This window comes from Telmatherina bonti (assembly GCF_933228915.1).
Source record: "Telmatherina bonti genome assembly, chromosome: 19".
Lineage (NCBI taxonomy): Eukaryota > Metazoa > Chordata > Actinopteri > Atheriniformes > Telmatherinidae > Telmatherina > Telmatherina bonti.
This window is the reverse complement of record NC_136617.1, coordinates 29,841,596-29,860,743: the sequence shown is the minus strand read 5'-3', so window position 1 is coordinate 29,860,743 and position 19,148 is coordinate 29,841,596. Positions and strand designations below refer to the sequence as shown.

At 41.5% G+C, this 19,148-nt stretch overlaps 1 protein-coding gene across 1 annotated transcript in view; it reads left to right on the top strand.

The window, feature by feature from the left end:
• Positions 1-11,863, top strand: part of nt5c1aa (5'-nucleotidase, cytosolic IAa) — a 36,895-nt gene extending 25,032 nt beyond the window's left edge. Inside the window, exons 6-7 of the mRNA XM_079258805.1 lie at positions 8,483-8,667; positions 9,134-11,863. Coding sequence (XP_079114931.1) covers positions 8,483-8,667; positions 9,134-9,490 — 542 coding nt within the window. The 3' untranslated portion in view covers positions 9,491-11,863. The remainder of the gene's footprint in view (positions 1-8,482; positions 8,668-9,133) is intronic.
• Positions 11,864-19,148: the final 7,285 nt, after the last annotated feature.

Sequence of the window (19,148 nt, the reverse complement as noted above, 5' to 3'; positions counted from 1 at the left end):
TTTTTTGTCGCCATGGAAACCGAATGGAGAGAGTGCTAGAACTCAAACTCAAACATGCGTTTAGGTGATAAAAAAAACAGTGCCGTTCACATGTCTGATGAGGATTCAACGCTAACACTGTAGAAAGCTCAGAAAACTCGAAATACCATAATAGGACTCCTTTAAGACATGTTGCCCTCATCCAGAAGAGCTTATTAGTTCTGATGGAGAAAGTGGGAGATTTCACTTCAGTAGTAAATGGTTTTTGGGGATGACGATTGTCATTGAGAGTCATCTTTACAACAAAGTCCGCTCAGTTTTACAGAATTGTTTCAGTCATCATTCTGTGTCTCTGCAATGAGATTGAATATCCTTTATACCACATAAGTAGGAGTAAAAAAGTGGGGGGTTTTTTCAGACTGAGACAAAAACAGCAAATCTGCAAGTAATAACCTCGTCACCAGAGTAAAAAGCTGTATTTTACATGTCTAGATCCCATAGATGCCTTATAAGTGTCTGAGTGAGACCATTACTTTCTCACCAAGGATGCTGCACTTCCGCTTTTATCTCTTGGTTCTGACACCAAAACCCAAAAATATTATGAGGCTAAGGGGTATATCTTGATATTAACCACTGAATTTTCCAAAAATTGAACTATTCTAATAGTTTAAATAATGTTAAAACTGAATAAATGACAATCATCAGACCTGAAAGCAGTCTCTTATTTTTATCACTTTATGTAGTCAAATGTTTAAATTGTTAAAAAAAAAAAAGTACTTCATACAAAATAAATCCTAGTTTGAAACCATTAACACCACTGTAGTTGACATACTGCAAACTCAATAGTATTTGGTCTCTTGCTTCTGAAATCTTGTTTCTACCCTGATTTGTTCAAAGCAGTGCAGGTCTGTCGCAGTGAAAACATCTTCACTGCCAATTAGTTATGTTTGATGCTGTTATCTCGCAATCTCTCGTAAATTATTCTATTATATCAAAACATGTGGCTCGTTTTCATGTGATAAATGAATTTTTCTCATCATCTGAAAAAAAAAAAAAAACTTCTTTTCTTTCCTCGAGATTAACAGCTTATCACAACATAATGAGCTTTCTTTTCTCAAGATGACGGCGCTCGAAGAACGAGTGGTTAGCACCTAATTAAATTCAAATTGATGAATACAGGTCAGAATCTGTAACTCAGTGTGTTACTGAGGCAACGTCTTTGTAACAACTTTCCTGATGAAGAAAGTTGTCTTTGATTTATTGTAGTTTTTAAAACTCAGTCCAGTTCCAGGATAAAACAACAAAGATGCAGGAAGGTGACCCACAGTGACGAAATGCCTCAGAGAGATGAAATCCATGGGAAAAGAAGAGGAGGTGGATCCATTAGGAATGAATGAATGATGTAAGGAGGTACGGTATGGTGGCATAAGCAGGTGGCTGGAATAGTTGTCACAAACATCCATTCCTGGCTTGGAAATCCCAAGTTTAAAGTGGAAGACACCATCAAAGGTGTTGGAGAATGACAGAGTCAAGATTTTGTGGGACTTTGTGATCCAGACTGATAAACTGGTGACCAACCGGACATTGAAGCAGTTGATAATCAGCAAAAGAAGGTGGTAGTGATGAAAGCAGTCCTCCCATATTACAGCATGATGAAATAAATAACAAGTCGGGAGAATGAGGGGCCAAAGATGGAAGTTAAAAAGCAGGGGTGGGTCAAAGACTGTTTTGATAGAAGGGGGTCGAGAGCAGAGGCAAAGGGTGACATGTATTGATGATGAGTCTAGACTTACTGAAATTATAAGATGATCCTGTTTTATACCAACTCAGGTCATGATTGTATTGTTTGGCTGCGATGGACTGGTGACCTTTCCAGGGTGTACCCAGCCTCTCCTCCAAATTGGCAGCTGGGACAGGTCCAGCTCCCCCGCGACCGTTGATCGGATTAAGCGGTTCAGATTATGAATGAATGAATGTATTGTCTGGTCCACAACAAACAGGCCCTGGTCCACTCCCACTGATAGTTTGGTTATTTTAGAGCAGCGTGGATGCTCATTCACACGCTGGTGTACACCACAGACGTTAAATAGTCTGGTTAAAAACCAGGTCTTAGGGTACATTCACATCAGGAATGTACGCTAGACTCGGTCCGAATGGGGACTCGGCTCAGTTGTAACGGGGTGTATCCATGTGATCTGCATTTTGGTCAAACGAGCCAAACCCCTACTATAATATATCCCCATTTTCATCAATGGCAGTGCTGCACTAATATTTAGCAAAAAAGACTGACGAAGAAAACTTTGTTGCGAGTTAAACTTAGAGACAAAACTATCGCTGTTTTGGGTTTTTTATTTTCTTATGCAAGTATACTGCAGAAATACACTGCAACAATGGACGCAGTATGTACAACATACGAGGCAGAGGACAATTGCTCTGCATTTACATACAATGCAATTCTATATTAGATGCAGGAAGTATTCTTTTCTTTTGTAGACTGCTTTCTGTATTTGGTCTGCATAGTAACGGACCGAGACCTGCGTTTGTTAGCGTCATTGGTCCGAATCAGAATTTGTTTGGCGCATTAACGTTTCCCCAAACAACGCAGACTTTCCGAGCAAATGGACGAGGATTTAAATCAAAATGTGAATGTGACCTTATTTCTCTTGCAAGTGAACTCTTTCAGTGTGAAAACAAGCAGACCATCCAGTGAAAAGTAGTAGAGAAGAAGGGATGTGGCGCGACATGGTGGACATCTCGCTTCCTCGCCTGCTGCTCACGCTGGACGGCCTTTTGTGAAAACGGGTTTGGATCTGAACACCAAACAGAAACTCCAGGACAACATAAACTTGCAGTTGCTGTGAATGAACCAGCTGAAGCCACCTGTCAATCAATGCAATGTGTTTTCTTCTTCATCCTGCCTGTTTTCATCTTGGTCCAGTGATTGCATTGGGAATATCGCCCCCGAGTGAGCAGTTGTTGTCATGGCATGATGCTGTTCATGTTTGGTCAGCTTGAGTCAAGTGCAGTGTGAAAGTAACCAAACCAAAGAAAAGTGCACTTTTTTTTTTTATATTTCTACTACTGACCAATCTAACCAAATCCCCCAAACTATTGCAGTGTGAATGTGTCTTTATAGTTCAAAGAAAACAAGAAAAACAACTCCTGAGTCTATTTACACAATTTATTAGCAAGTCATGCGTCCACATACTTTTTTTAAACTAATGTATATTCTTTCTTTTAGTTTTATCTCCCTTTTAGTCTTTATATTTGTCACTATAGTCAAAGTTCAAATGAGTTTTACATTTGATGAAATGGATGCAAAAGGCGTAAAGCCACCGGATGTGATGGAAAGGAGCTCAAAGTTAAACAGTTAGGATGAAATGTTATGGACAGATGGAAAGATGGCACTGTATGACTGTATGCATTATGATCAGGAAAGTATAAAACAACACCAATCCATCATTCCATTGTTTTATCACAGCTGCCACTAGGCCAGAGGCAGGGTCAGTTCTGGAAATGTGGCCAATCCATCACAGGGCATCTGTGTTAAAGCTCTATTTACACTAAATATCTGAATTTACTGTCTGTATTTCTGGATGTTTGTTTATCAACAGATGTGATGCAGTAAAAAACTAAAACTCCATAAATGGTAACAAATAGTTTGAGGAGAGATCAGCTACTTAAAATGGCAGCATAAAAAGCCAAATGGGAGCTCTTTGATGAGCAGCTTTATCTCTTCTTTTCCCTGAGTTTATTTATAGCCATGCAACTGCAAAAACAGAGAAATAATTTAAAGATGGACTAGATTTCACTGTCTTAACCACTTTGCAGCCTCCCACTGAGTTTCCTTCAGACATGTTTTGAATTTTCTCCCTTTTAAAAACTTACAAAAATGCTACATCATACATCACAAAGGCTTAAAGGATGGACTAGAACTACTTCCACATAGTCACACAAATCATTTTAGGCTTCTGTTTGCATAATAAGCAGCAATGACTGACATTTCCTTCAAGGCTGCAGTTTCATTACGATAAATCAGCATACTGAGTATGTCTTCTTTGCATATTACTTGGACATTACTCGGAAATAACATCCTGCATGTCGTGATATATCATGAGGTAAACTGAGAGGAATGCCAACATTTAACTTGCTCCAACTGTGCTTCTATCAGGACTTTGTAGATAGTGTGCTGGAGGCAGAGCAGAGATGTGATGACTGCTTCTAAAGGTTTAAATTTGTTCAATCCTGCAGATTTAATGCTGCAACTTTACAGCTGTCAATAGAGAGAAGCTCATATGGGCAGGCCATTTTAAAAGGTACACATGTTAACTTGCTTGTTAAACATCTAACCAGACCAGCATGGCAACAAGTGACTGAATGTGGCATGCTTGTTGGTCTTACTCTACTGGGATTTTCACACACCAGCATCTCTGAGGCAGAGATAATTATGAAAAAGCAGTTGTTTGGACCAAAATGTCTTGTTGATGTCAGAGGAAACTGGGCAGACTGTTTTAACCACCACCTTCCTGAGTGTTGTTGCTGACCATGTCCATCCCTTCAAGACCACACAATATCTTCTGATGGCCACTTCCAGCAGAACGATGCACCATGTCACAAAGCTCAGATCTTCTGCAGCTGCTTTTCTTCAACGTGACGATGGGTTCGCTGTGCTCCAGCGGCCTCCACAGCCACCAGATCGCAACAGAGCATCTATGGAACAAGATGAATAGGAGATTCTCATCATGGATGTGCAGCAGACAAATCTGCAGCAACTGCGCGATGCTTCATGTCAATATGGAGCAAAGTTTCTGAGAAATGTTTCCAACAACTTGATTAATCTATAAGCCAAGAATGAAAGCAGATCAGAAAGAACTAGCCTGGGGAAGTAATGTTTACCGGAACAGACGGACATCTGCAGAGGAAGTTTGAAGTACAACAAAGTAGAAAACAAGAAACTCTCTTGACTGTCCCACACTGTGGCTTTCTTTCTGCTGATGGTAAATTAAGTGAGGTGTTGACGGATCTCTCAAGGTAACTTCAAGGTAACTTCAGGGATGTTTTTCATGTGAATGGCAAGCACCACCTCCCACACAAACACACAACAACACACACAAACATGCCAGGAAGGGAAAGTCTCCTGACAATTAACTTTTTGTAAAACTGCAAGGGTTAGATCGCCTTGAAAGACACTCATTAATGCTTCCTTTAAGCTGGAGGTCAGTGCAAAACTACGTTTTTTAGACCATTTCAACCTTAAACATGCCAGTAAAAAACTCTTCTGAATCTAAAAACTTGTTGCAGGAACTCAAACAAAGTCTTGAGGAGGAAGTGATATCCATTTTTGTCTGTTCTTAAGCAAAGGTTTCTTTTGGTTGTGTGTGTGTGTGTGTGTTAGTTTATTTTACTGGTTAAATGGAGCTGGTTAAAAGTGTGTAAAATACAGTTTTACTGGATTTATTTCACCTTGGTGTCGTGGAGGGTCACTGAGCCTCATTCATAAACACCTTTTTAGGAATCTTCTTAAATTTGTTCTTAAGTCATATTTAAATTTCTTCTGAAATCCCTTCTTCAGATTTATCAACGTGTTCAAAGATGCCAACACTGTGTGTATCGATCTGCTTAGACTGATTAATGCTCAACTCTTGCAAACTGATAGGAAGCAGCAGCTTAAGGTACAGTCATCCACAAATATATTCATGCTCTTAAAAAAGGAAAATAAACAGCTGCCTTTGAAATAAGGTGAATTTGACAAAAGTAATCATCAATAAAATATCATGAAAATTATTCCATTATTTTCTAATTCAGGTTCACTCAAAATATTTTTTTAAGAAGCAAACAAATATGATGAAATAATAAAATATGTCACATCATTTTGTTGTTTCCACTCCAGTCAGGTGTTTTCTGTTCATCTCAATCAGACTTCTGTATCGGTCGATATATTGTTGCACTCTTCATCAGAAAAGTTCCCTAATTTGTCCAGGACCACTTGTTTGTTTAATTTAGCTTTTTTTCTTCAACTCAGTAAAATGAAAAAACAATGTCTTACATGACTGAATTATAATTAGGTATTGTTCCTGATTTAGTCTCCAGTTATTTAAGTGACTCTTGTAAATTCAGCCTTTTCCTTACTGAAAGGGTGTGAATAAATTTGAGGACAACTGTAGATGGGAGATGCCGCTTATCCGGGGTCGGGTCGCGTGGGCAGCAACCTAAGCAGGGAAGCCCAGACTTCCCTCTCCCCAGCCACATTTGCCAACTCTGCGGGGGGGATCCCGAAGCGTTCCCAGGCCAGCCGAGAGATATAATCCCTCCAGCGTGTCCTGGGTCTTCCCCGGGGTCTCCTCCCAGAGGGACGTGCCTGGAACACCTCACCAGGGAGGCGTCAAGGAGGCATCTTGACCAGATACCCGAGCCACCTCAACTGGTTCCTCTCGATGCGGAGGTGTAGTGGCTGTACTCTGAGCCCCTCCCGGATGACCGAGCTCCTCACCCTATCTCTAAGGGAGAGCCCGGCCACCCTGCGGAGGAAACTCATTTCAGCCGCCTGTATACGAGATCTCGTTCTTTCGGTCACGACCCACAGCTCATGATCATAGGTGAGGGTAGGAACGTAGATCGACTGATAAATCGAGAGCTTCACCTTCTGGCTCAGCTCCTTCTTCACCACGACAGACCGGCGCAGAGTCCGCATTACTGCAGACGCCGCACCGATCCGTCTGTCGATCTCACGCTCCATCCTTCCCTCACTCGTGAACAAGACCCCGAGATTTTTAAACTCCTCCACTTGAGGCAGGACCTGACTCCCGACCCGGAGAGGGCAATCCACCCTATTCCGGCTGAGGACCATGGTCTCAGATTTGGAGGTGCTGATTCTCATCCCAGCTGCTTCACACTCGGCTGCGAATCGCTCAAGCAAGAGCTGGAGATCACGACCAGATGAAGCCAACAGGACCACGTCATCTGCAAAAAGCAGGGACCCAATCCTGAGGCCACCAAGCCTGATTCCCTCAACACCTCGGCTGCACCTAGAAATTCTGTCCATATAAGTTATGAACAGAATCGGTGATAAAGGGCAGCCTTGGCGGACTCCAACCCTCACTGGAAACGAATCCGACTTACTGCCAGCAATGCAGACCAAGATCTGACACCTGTCGCACAGAGACCGGACAGCTCGCACAAGGGGGACCGTCCCCATACTCTCGGAGTACCCCCCACAGGAGCCCCCCGGGGACACGGTCGAATGCCTTCTCCAGGTCCACAAAGCACATGTAGACTGGTTGGGCAAACTCCCATGTCCCCTCCAGGACCCCAAAGAGGGTATAGAGCTGGTTCACTGTTCTGCGACCAGGACGAAAACCACACTGCTCCTCCTCAATCCGGGATTCGACTACCCTCCTCTCCAGGACCCCTGAATAGACCTTCCCAGGGAGGCTGAGGAGTGTGATTCCCCTGTAATTGGAACACACCCTCCGGTCCCCCTTCTTAAAAAGGGGGACCACCACCCCAGTCTGCCAATCCAGCGGCACTGCCCCCGATGTCCACGCGATGCTGCAGAGGCGTGTCAGCCAGGACAGCCCCACAGTATCCTTAAGGAACTCCGGGCGGATCTCATCCACCCCCGGGCCTTGCCGCCAAGGAGCTTTTTGACCACCTCAGCAACTTTAGCCCCAGAGATAGGAGAGTCCACCCCTGAGTCCACCAGCTCTGCTTCCTCATCAGAAGACGTGTTGGTAGGATTGAGGAGGTCTTTGAAGAATTCCTTCCACCGACCCACAACGTTCCGAGTTGAGGTCAGCAGCTCCTCACCTCCACTGTACACAGTATTGATGGAGCACTGCTTCCCCCTCCTGAGCCGCTGGATGGTGGACCAGAATCTCCTCGAAGCCGTCAGGAAGTCTTTCTTCATGGCCTCGCCGAACTCCTCCCATGCCCGAGTTTTTGCCTCGGTGACAGCCGAAGCCGCCTGCCGCTTAGCCCGTCGGTACCCATCAGCTGCCTTCGGAGTCCCACAGGCCAAGAAGGCCCAATAGGACTCCTTCTTCAGCTTGACAGCATCCCTCACTGCTGGTGTCCACCAACGAGTCCTGGGATTACCGCCACGACAGGCACCAATGACCTTACAGCCACAGCTCCAACTGGCCGTTTCTATGTGATGAAAACAAAATTACTACTTTCACGTATGAACATAAATTTCAGTCATTGACAGGACTGAGGTCTAAACGTCTCTTTGATACCTCCGTAAAGAGGTTTTCTGGTCATCTGGGCAAAAGGTGTTGGAGATTACGCAGACTTGAATGGAGGGATTTTATCTCCAAGTTGCCATGGGGACAACTTCTTTCAAGTGCTGGAAGAAGTGAAAGGAGTAAGGGCGTCTGGGATACTATGACCCAAAAGTGAAGAAGGATGCTGATGATGAGGGACTGAAATGCAGTGAAAAAAGAAAGTGAAGTTTTACAAAGTGTAAGACAACACCCTGATTTTACACATCTGTTTTTGTGTTCAGGCATCGCAGCAGCCACCATGTTCATGCCGGAGAAGAGGACAGAAGTGTCAGAGTCCCAGCTGAGAGTAGCATTTGATGGTGATGCCGTCCTCTTCTCTGACGAGTCTGAACGAATTTTCAAGGCTCACGGGCTGGACAAATTCTTCGAACACGAGAGGGAAAATGAAGACACACTGCTGGATCATGTTTGTATAATTTGATGACTCAATATTTCTTTTGTAATCTTTGCAGGTTACATGTTGTTCTAGGTGAGAACTTTCCAAAGTTGTATTGCATGGAAGAACCTTACATAAGCTAAGAAAACTAATCATCTTTCTAACCTTACTGGCTTTTCCATGTATCCCTAATCATCTGTAAAGTATCATACATATCCTTTTCTATTTAAAATCCATTTCGGAAATTCATTATCCATGAATAAATTATGTAAAATAGAATAACATGATAGATAGCTTCAGTGAGCTGTAAGATTCATGCTGTCATGTGGTGTGTCATTGCAACAGACAAGCAGCAATTAAATAAATTAGCTGTTCAGGCATCTGTGATGCTGTGCAATCACTGTCAAAAGAACAACAGCTGATAAATCAAGGCACAAAACACACAAGAGAAAATATTTAAACAGAAAATAATCTCACTGGTTTTTCCTTTCTGCAGGGTCCCCTAAAGGGCTTCTTGGAGGCTCTGGGAAAGCTCCAGAAAAAGTTTTATGCTAGAGGCCAACGTCTGGACTGCCCCATCCGCACCTTTTTGGTCACAGCCCGAAGTGCAGCGAGCTCTGGCATTCGGGCACTGAAGACGCTCAGAGCCTGGGGGTTGGAGATCGATGAGGCGCTGTTCCTCGCAGGTGCACCGAAGGGCCCCATGCTGGAGAAGATCAGGCCGCACATCTACTTTGATGATCAGATGTTTCATGTGGAGGGAGCAGCAGAGATGGGTACCATTGCTGCCCATGTTCCCTACGGCATTGCACAGAAACATAACACCAAAAAGAAAACCGCTGAGGGGAAATAAAAGAAAACCAATGAAACTTTGGATGTTGGTGGCATAGAAGAGTAATGGGCTTGGAAAAATCTTCAAGGGAAGGATAAGGTTTCTATATAAATTAGAAGATACTGTTAAATGTTGGAAAATGCATAAGGGTCATGTAGAGGTCTGGAACCTTGGAACCGGAGATGACCTGAAAGCCAACATGACCATCAGGTACACATTTTAAGGCCTTAGTCTACTTATTTCTGGTAAAGTTTTATCAAAAACTGTTCTTTATGGAACTTTTACTGGCACTCGATTGCCATGGTGAACTGAGTATTTCTCTCAGTGCCTCTAGTCTTTAAGAAGAAGACGTCTTCAGCGCTGAAAACACTGGAGAATGCTGAGCTCAAGCAAACCATTGCACTGTATGTTGTCATCAGGTTAGCTATAAGCTAAAGGCAGATATGTGGTAAAGATTTATAATGTGCCATAGTACAAGAGTTAAAATGTAATTTTACATTTTTTAGTTTGACTTCAAAGAAATGTAGAACCGAAAAGTCAGTTTGTGCATTGTATGATAAATTCTCTTTCAAGCTATAAGTTTTCGTTGGTGCCTTAAGAATGGGATTATACTTCTCTGGAGTGTATGTTGGTATGTTACTGACTGTTTCTACAACCCTCTTCCAATTTTAAACCTATACTCAGACTGGATCTGAATGATCCACCTGGTTTCTTAAAGTACTTGCGGACGTTGTGCATTTGTGAGCCTCTTACCTGCTGTCCCCTGACAGGGGAGTTATGTTGAATCTTAGAGAGTTACAGTACTATGTGTCACAATGAAAACTTCATGGTGTTTAGAAATGTACATGTTTAAGTGTGGTCATAATAGAGCACTTTACCTTACAGCATTGGCTACATAGATGAGTTAGCATGGTAATATTTATCATCTGAGCATTTTACATTAATTCTTTTTTTTCTTTCTTTTCTTTGGTTGATAGGTTTTACTGGTTGCCTTTAATTGACTTAAATGTGTTTAAAAAACACAGCTGAAATTAACTAAACTGAATTCCAACCAATGACAACTGGCCATTAGCATGCTTTGCCATGCTAGCATGCTAATCACAAAGGTCTGAAGGCTAAGGACAATTTACCTGAAGAAAAAGGAAAAGGAAGAGTAAAGCCTGATCATTATGCTTTAGTGGTTTACAGAACATTAGTTAATCAACACTAGTCTTGGCAAGTTATTAGTCTAGTGACTTTTACAGGCTTGCTTAATAGACTTAGGAACAGATCCAATAGTCTTGTCTGCTTAAGAACCATCCTGCCTGGAAGCAAGCCAGTCAAATCCTTCAGTTCTTCCTTCATGCTCTCCTTTTGCAAATTCACAGGACTATACTTAATGAAAATAAGGCAGACAATTCCCACAGTTCTTTGTAACCATAACATTCAAAGTGATCCTCAGTTATTGTCAAACATAACCAGGATTCATGTAAAAAAGACAGGAGCGTGACTGAACAGATGAGCAGCCATGACAGTTTTTTCTTCTGTGGCCTTGACTTTTTTGAAATGCCAGTCCTTATAATATAATGTAGTATTTTAATCTTACACCTTATTTTGATGTATATTACATACTGTATATGAGAGCACATGTAAACAGTAAAGTATCTGAAGCACTTTCCCAAAGTTTCCCTACTGCAGATCCACATCACATCCTTACTACTTTTCCCACCACGCCCCCACCACTTTTCCTACATTACTGATAGATTTTTCTCCTGTTTAAAAGGACATGTTAAGAGTTTAGAACATAACAAAGAAGAGTTAATAACTCATATTTTAGTTATTTTTCTATTAATTAAACCAGTAATTGACAGTTATGTGGCATCAATCTAAAAATATATGGTGGAAACTCTGCTCCCGCCCTGTAGCCAGTTAGAGGTGACTAATTATTTCAGACCAGATCTACAGATGTAGTTGAGAGCAAAGGAAAAATAAAAAAGGAACACGTTGGGTGATTTTTTTGACAACTTTTTCCTGATGCTTTGCCCAGTCTGCTCTCAAATTTTGAGACTCAAAGAGATCATCTGTTACTAAGTAGACAAATCTTTTTTCGGTCAGGCTTTGGCTGAAGAAGCCTTTATAAAATGTCCATTTTACATCAGTCTGTCGGAGCTTTCAGCCGCTGTCCTAGCAGAAATGCTTTTATAAAGCTCACAAGTTCATGGAAGACAAGTCCTGTGTTTGATCTCGTGGCACAAAAACACATAATCAAGCAGTGTCTGAATTGTTGGGAAAGAGTTAGCCTGGAATTTATGGCAACACTCCACAAAGTTCAACCCCTTTTTCTGCTTGTGTTTATTTATTAATGGCTTTGCAGTAGGAAAAATGTAAATGGACTCAATAAAGGTCAAAACCACAGCGCTTGCTTGACTTATTGATGAATTTGCAAAGAGAATGACATATGTAAGCATCACAGGAGGTGAGCGCAGGAAGGTGTGTGCATTCCTTCAGCCCGCCATGGGATGGCAGCAATACAACACAATGAGAACGATCTACATTACGCAGGCATGAAAAATGAGGGAGAAATTATCACTTGAATTTAAACTTAACTGCTTAATATGCCATTAATCTTAATTTTGGACATTTTAAAAAGTCTTTCCATCAATGCTTGTTATCTCTTTTCCCCATTTTCTTTTATTTCTTTCTACAAATCACAAACCTGATCTTGTCCTGCTAAATCTATAAATCATCAAAGTGAACAGATTTTATTTCCCATCCACATTTCATCAATAAATGTGGTAATATTAATAATTTTCCAACTTCCATCGAAACCTGGATTGTTAAAATCCCAAACAACCAACAAAGAGCTACCTTGCATTGTTTAAGCTGAAGCACAGGGCTCATGGGGTTGATGGCATCATCCGAATGTTGACTTTATAAGCACTAAAATAGCAGTTTAATGACCTTTGTGGTAGCGTACTGCAGAGAACAGGAGCAGACAGATACGATGCAGCCAGCTGGTGAACTCTGCAAAGCCTGTGTACGTTCAGTTTGTAATGACACACATGTGCAGGCTGCCAGCTGCATCCATAAACAGACAGTAACTATCAGCATGAATGGAGGAGGGAGAAAGAGGATGCTTCTGTGCTCCGTCGTGCCAGATTAAGACTGCCCAGGGGACTGAAATGGCTGTAAAAACCTGCCAGCCATATCCCAGTTACTATATAACTGCTGCTCATGTTAAGTATGAGGAGAAAGCGTTGGGATGCATTATACCTTGAATGAAATTGGAGGGTTTAGAGTAAAGATGTGGGAACAAAATTTGCAGATGCAACAGTGAGGAAGCTATAGTTGGATGTATAGAAATATACGAGTAACAGCACTTTTGACTGTGCTGTGTTTGTTTGCTGGATGCTTCTGGCCAGATGTGGGATGGAGGAGCCCATAAGCTGAAATATAAGCAGTCTCACAGCCAGATGTGACCTACAGTGGGGAGGCAGAGTGGGGGGCTGCAGTCAGCCTTTATCAGGGCTGACAAACAACACAATAGAGAATGACAGTAATAGAGAAAAAAAAATACATCAGAGTGAAGAGAGACAGATGGAAGGAAAAGCAGCACTTATAACAAGCATGCAGATAGGAAGAGCATTGTTTTCCTTCTGCTCGATTACAAAGCCAAACGCCCCCCGTGGAGCGAGAAGATGGGTGACTCATTGTGGTCTTAGCAGAGAGGCTGGTCAGGCTGATGAGGACTCCACAGCGCCAGACCAGTCCACAAAATATGTTTGCTGTGTTTGTTTGCTGGATGCTTCTGGCAAAGCGGCAAAGTCTGAAGAGATCAGACTCACAAATGTGTTGGTATCCTGAAATATACGGACACCAAAAACGGCCATGTTTGAACATGTTTTTATTATTATTATTATTTTGAGACTGAGTTAAACCCGTTATCTCAAGATGACAAAGATTGTTACTTAGAGATAATAGTTTAATCAGATTAAAAAAAAACTGGTGAAAAAAGGATTTATTTTTCTGTCTTAAGGCAGATTTATGCTGGCAGAGGACGAACAGATAAACAGTTTCGACCATACTTTTATTTTTTTATACTTTATTGTGCCAATTTAAGCCTATATTATTAAATTTTTTTTTTCAAATCAGAGAAAGACACAATATTTTAAACTTTGTGAGTTGAATCATAGATATCTGTGCGCAACCTTCCACAACTTAGTCCATGCTTCATCAAAAGGCATTAATATCTGGCAGTGAGTCAAAGCAGGATCAGCCAGACTTTGCAGACTTCATGGAGCTCTGAACGCAGCTGGGCGCCAGCTGAAGACAGATGCTGTAGTGAGTGCTTTTGGACAATGGAAGGACCTGCAGCAGTACTGAGAAGAATAAAAAATGCAGGCTTTCATGTCAGTCGCCAAAGTCTCCAAAAGCACCAGAAAAAGTTGCTGCTTTTGCTTTATCTAAATGGAGGGATCTGAAAACTAAATATAGCGACAAAGTAGGCAGCAGCGATTTAGCCAAGCTCTGGCAGGTCTAGCAGGAAATCATGCTCTGATAAACGTTCAGTGTTGTTTGAAATGCAGATTATTAATAAATTAGTTATTTTTTTAACATGTTAAATTTTCTGTAATTACCAAATCGTAATTAACATGGTAATGTTTTACCTCTAGTAATTCTAAAAGCGTTATAATCGGTTAAGTTTAGAGTAAAAGTGAGGGGTGGGCTGGAAAAAAAAAAACTACTCGTATTTTAAACGAACGTCACAAATCTTTGGTCTTCTTTAAATGTCAATATATCAGCCGTACTAATTCCTAAAGTCACTAAAATTATCCAGGGAGTTAACAGAAATAAGTGCAGGTGAAGACTGGAACTTGTAAACAGTCTTATAAAAGACTCAATTTCCATTGGATTTAATGGGGAAGTGTGTCCAAACTTTTGACTGGTAGTGTACATGCTGCAGCAGGGTGATGAATATTTGAGCAACATTCATCCTACTTTGTGTTGCGGGGTGAAAGAAAATAGAACATCCATGAGAAAGGATGTATAAGACGAGAACTGTTCCTGTTAAATGAGTGTTTCTGTGTCTGCTGCTGGTCTTCTTTCCACCTGGTTCCACTACAGACTGGCTGGAGGTTTTTACCTGGACCTGGATTTGCTGGTAGACACAAACAGCTTCATCACTGAACAAAAATGTGAATAAATAAACAATCTTAAAAGGTGTTTTATTTCTGTTTACTGTTTCTGCACACCAACAGAAGCTGCCTCTAAAACAGTTTGACTCAAAACTATCTGACAGTGATAAACTGAGAAATCTGCTGAGTCACTGTTACTGTTGATGAATGCTGGGTAAATATCACCTTCTCACTTCGAACAAGATGGTTTAGATGGTTTAATTCTGGACAATATAAGAGAACTACGTCTAGCTGGTTCTGGAGAACCAGCTGTTCAGCAGATGTTCTCCAGCTGGATATGCTGATATCATCGACTAACTTAAATGTACAGAAACAAACTAATGTGGTAATTTAACAGCTGTTTCATTGATGCATCTTCATCACTTCCTCTTTGTAAACAGTGTGATCACTAACTGTTTTATACGGCTCAGACTTACTGGGTTTAATGGGTCTCATTAGTCATGTGAAGGCAGTGCAGCTAGACAACCTTCTACCATTATAAACCTCATCATCCATAACTGCTGATGAAGGTCCATTTGTGGCAAACATGTCAATTATTTTTGGACATTTGGCAGCATTGTTTTTCTTATCTTTTCTTGCAGTTCTTCTGCACATCTTCTCCATTTTCACCCCTCAGTTTTTAGCTGCATCCACCAAGGAGATCTCTGCTACAGATACAGGGAACGTTGTCATCCACACTGCAAACTCTTACTGATTTTAGTTGGATGGCTAAGTTTGGATATTAACATCAGAAAACAATTCATTTACTGCAGCCAAACTTCATTTTAATGACCTCCTCAGTTTGCAAAAGATACGAAATGTGCAGACACAAGAGAAATCTCCCATTGGAGGTCATGTTGGGTGTCGCAAGAGAAGAATGACTTTCTAAACTTGTGAAAAAATGCATTAAATTCTAATTAGCAGTAAAAGTATTGCCTTATGAACAACCTTAAGTACCTTCTCACTTCCTCTGCAGAGGCTGCATCAGTTCCACAGTTGATCTCATGTTTCCTTTTTCACCACTTGTGAACAAGATCACAAGATACTTGAATTCCTCCACCTGATAGTCTTTCACCCTCCAGCTTTAAGCATGCCATTGGTGTTCAGACCTCAGGTTTAGAGGTGCTGATTTGCATTCCAACCACATCACCCTGGGCTACATACTATACACTACCAGTCAAAAGTTTGGACACACTTTCCTGTTGGATTTAATGGGAAAGTGTGTCCAAACTTTTAACTGGTAGTCTAACTAAGTGCTGTCCTGCAATGGTGCTAGAAGGAAGATTTTACCTGAAAAAAGATTTTACCTGAAAAAAGAACAGACAAAATGTCTCAGTGTATTCATGCTGGATGTCTGGATGTCTTCTTCCTCCTGACAATCATACATGGGAGTTGAGACCAAGCAGCAACCTCTGGCGGTTAAAACTGAAGCCTTTGTGGAAGTGAATAAAACTGCAGTTCCCCCTTCATCCACTAGGGGCTGCAAAACAGAGCAAATCCCTATAGGCTCTCAAGACCAACTTCACAGCAGAAATAAACATGTTTACAGCCTGGTACAAAAATCCATTTTCGGTTTAATAGGTCATGACAACTGTGGGGGGAGTGAATTTTTGTCTAACTCACCCGTTTAAAAGTCATTTAATGTCGAAATTCGGCATATTTAGGGGAGTGTCCTTTTGATTGACAGGTACCTGATCTCTCGCTTCAAGTAAGAAGAACGTAGAACAACTGCGGTTTTTAGTCGGTTAACAACCCGATTTAGCTTTAGCCTGCTTACCTCCGTTAGCTGGTTAGCTCCTGTTAGCTCGTTGTTAGCTCGGTTAGCTCTTAGCTACAGGCAGCTCAGATTTCGCTCTATGTCAATCATCCACCATGACGCTCACAGACCCCCTCTCAGCTCCACCTCTTTTCTGGGCGAGACGACATGTATGACTCTGCCAAGATGCCGATGGTAGGAACCGCCCACCGAGCTTCAATTCAGCTCTTCAGAAACCAATGGGTGATGTCACGGAGGCTCCGTCCATCTTTTTTATACAGGATGTTTCTCAATTCAGGGTCTGCACACTTTGAAGTGCGTCATCGTGGCGCACCAAGTGCTGTCCCAATTCAAAGGCTCCTTAGAATCCATCCTTCAAATGCGCACTTCGTTTGGCTCCAGATTAAAACGAAGGGTACAAGAGATGTATCCTTTGTGCCCTCTCCTATTCCAGAATCCATTGCGTTCCTGATATAAAATAATGAGCAGCAGAGAGCTGGTGTAGGTACCACACCAGCCAGACTGTTTATTTATTTTTATGTATAAACACACACATATTTGTGTCCAATAACCACAAATGAATTTCATTCCAGTCGTCCTCAGATGTCTTTGTCAACTTTCATTAAAGAAAAGGCTGAAATTATTACAGTCACTCAGATAACTGGAGACAGGAATAAGGAACAATAATTAAAAATGTGCTAAATTATAATCCAGTGATTTAAGACACTGTTTTGTCATTTAATTGAGTTAAAAAAAAAAAAAAAAAAAAAAAAAAAAAACAATCGATCCTGGACAAATTAGAGCATTTTACTGATGAACAGTGGGACAAAATACCTGTCAACAGGTATATATATATATATATATATATATATATATATATATATATATATATATATATATATATATATATATATATATATATATATATATGCATACATAATTAGTTTGAGTGATGTACCATTTGTTATTTTATCATATTGGTTTGGTTTTTAAAAAATATTTCCATTGAACCAGAATTAGAAAATAATGTCATGGTTTTCAAAACACTTTCATTTATTATTACTATTGTCAATTTCAGCTTATTTCCCAGGCAGCTGTTTTCTCCTTCTTTAATGGGAGGGTATGAATACATATGAGGATGAATGTACATGTGTCTAACAAGGATTATTTTCCACTGAAGTTAACGTCAGCTTGACAGGATGAGCTGTCAGCCAGAGGAGAGATCGTCTAAACCGCCTCATGTTGCTCATTTACACACAAAGGAAAATTAAAATAAATCAAAGTTTAATTACTGGCATCATTTTCTGTCATTTAAAAATATTTTTATGTCTTTTTGTGGAAGAATGGGATCAGTAATTAGATGAACTTGTCATATATAGTTGCCAGGCAACGGAGGACTGGAGCCCTTTGGGTAATTCTCGCCCACTAGAGAGGCCGTCTTATTTTACTGGCAGTAAGCGCACTTCGGTGTGTGCAGACCTCGTACATCACTTCGTTGCCTACGTAGTCTGCGCACTTGGAGGGGTGCAGATTCTGAATTGGGAAACACCCACAGTCTATGGTTGAGACAGAAACAAACACCATCAGTCAGGTTTTCTGCCAAGCATGCAGTCCCAGTTGGCAGTCCTACTGTACATAGATCCAACAGTCAGTCATGTCAGCACAGTAATACATCTCTGTCTGCAGTTGCACAATATCTTATTCTATTCTATGTGACGGAGTAAAAAGCATGGTTTTTAAATGAAATTGTTTAAGCGCATGTGTTTTTAACTTGTGCTGTGCTGCTACTAACACCCCCCCTGGAGGCCCGTCACTCAACCCCTAATTGCAAGACGGACCAACTGTGAGTGTCTGGGCAGATCATTTAAAGGAGAGCAACAGGTTTGAAGAGACAGAGAAGCAGGAGAGCAGGACCAGGAAGGAGAAAAATGGATGACGGTGATGACAAGGAAGGGACCACTGAGGGGCCAGTGATGACTGGTGCCACCGTGGCTTGGTGGTGGCAAGGCGGAACCTGAAGTGCAGCAGCTGGTCTGGATCCTAAGGCGCAGCTTCTCAGTCCTGGGCCTACGGATATTCCCGGCCCAGGACCAAGCGTGAGTAAAATGGCTTAGTTTAGGGTCCAGAGGGAGAGGCTGGCTGCAGGGCCAGGCAGGAGGGTTTCCCTTTTAATATCGTAGACTGCCGTGTATGCTCCTCTCTGCAGGTCCTGGGACGTGATGCCACCGAATGGAAGGCTGAGAGACTGGATCAGTCGCTGCAGAGAGGACGACCACCCCAAGCTGCACAGTGGACATTTTAGGAGACATTTTTAGAGGACTGAGGTTTTATTATTTTAACCTATTTAGCCTCTTTAATTATTTTGTTTTTAATGAACTGGTTTTTATTGAGAATTAGTGTGGTTGACTGACTGATTTTTAAAAGAACCAAGGTGACCGGGAGGGCGTTTTTACCTGTTTGTTCTTTCCTTTATTTATTTTTTTGTTTTTAACATGCCCCGGCCACTGTTACCTCTATTCTATAGTCATTTAGCAGACACTCTTTTCCAAAGTGACTTACATATGACTTGCATACCTGATAGGCACATGGGGGGGGGGCAACTTAGGGTTCATTGTCTTGCCCGAAGACACTTTGGCACATAGTCAGGAAGCCTGGAATCGATCTCTCAATTTTCCAATTAAAAGACCACTGCTTTTCCTCCTAAAGGTACAGTGCTCCTGTCATGCGTTTCTTCCCTGATCTGCTGGCACTCATCAGTGGAAACTCTATC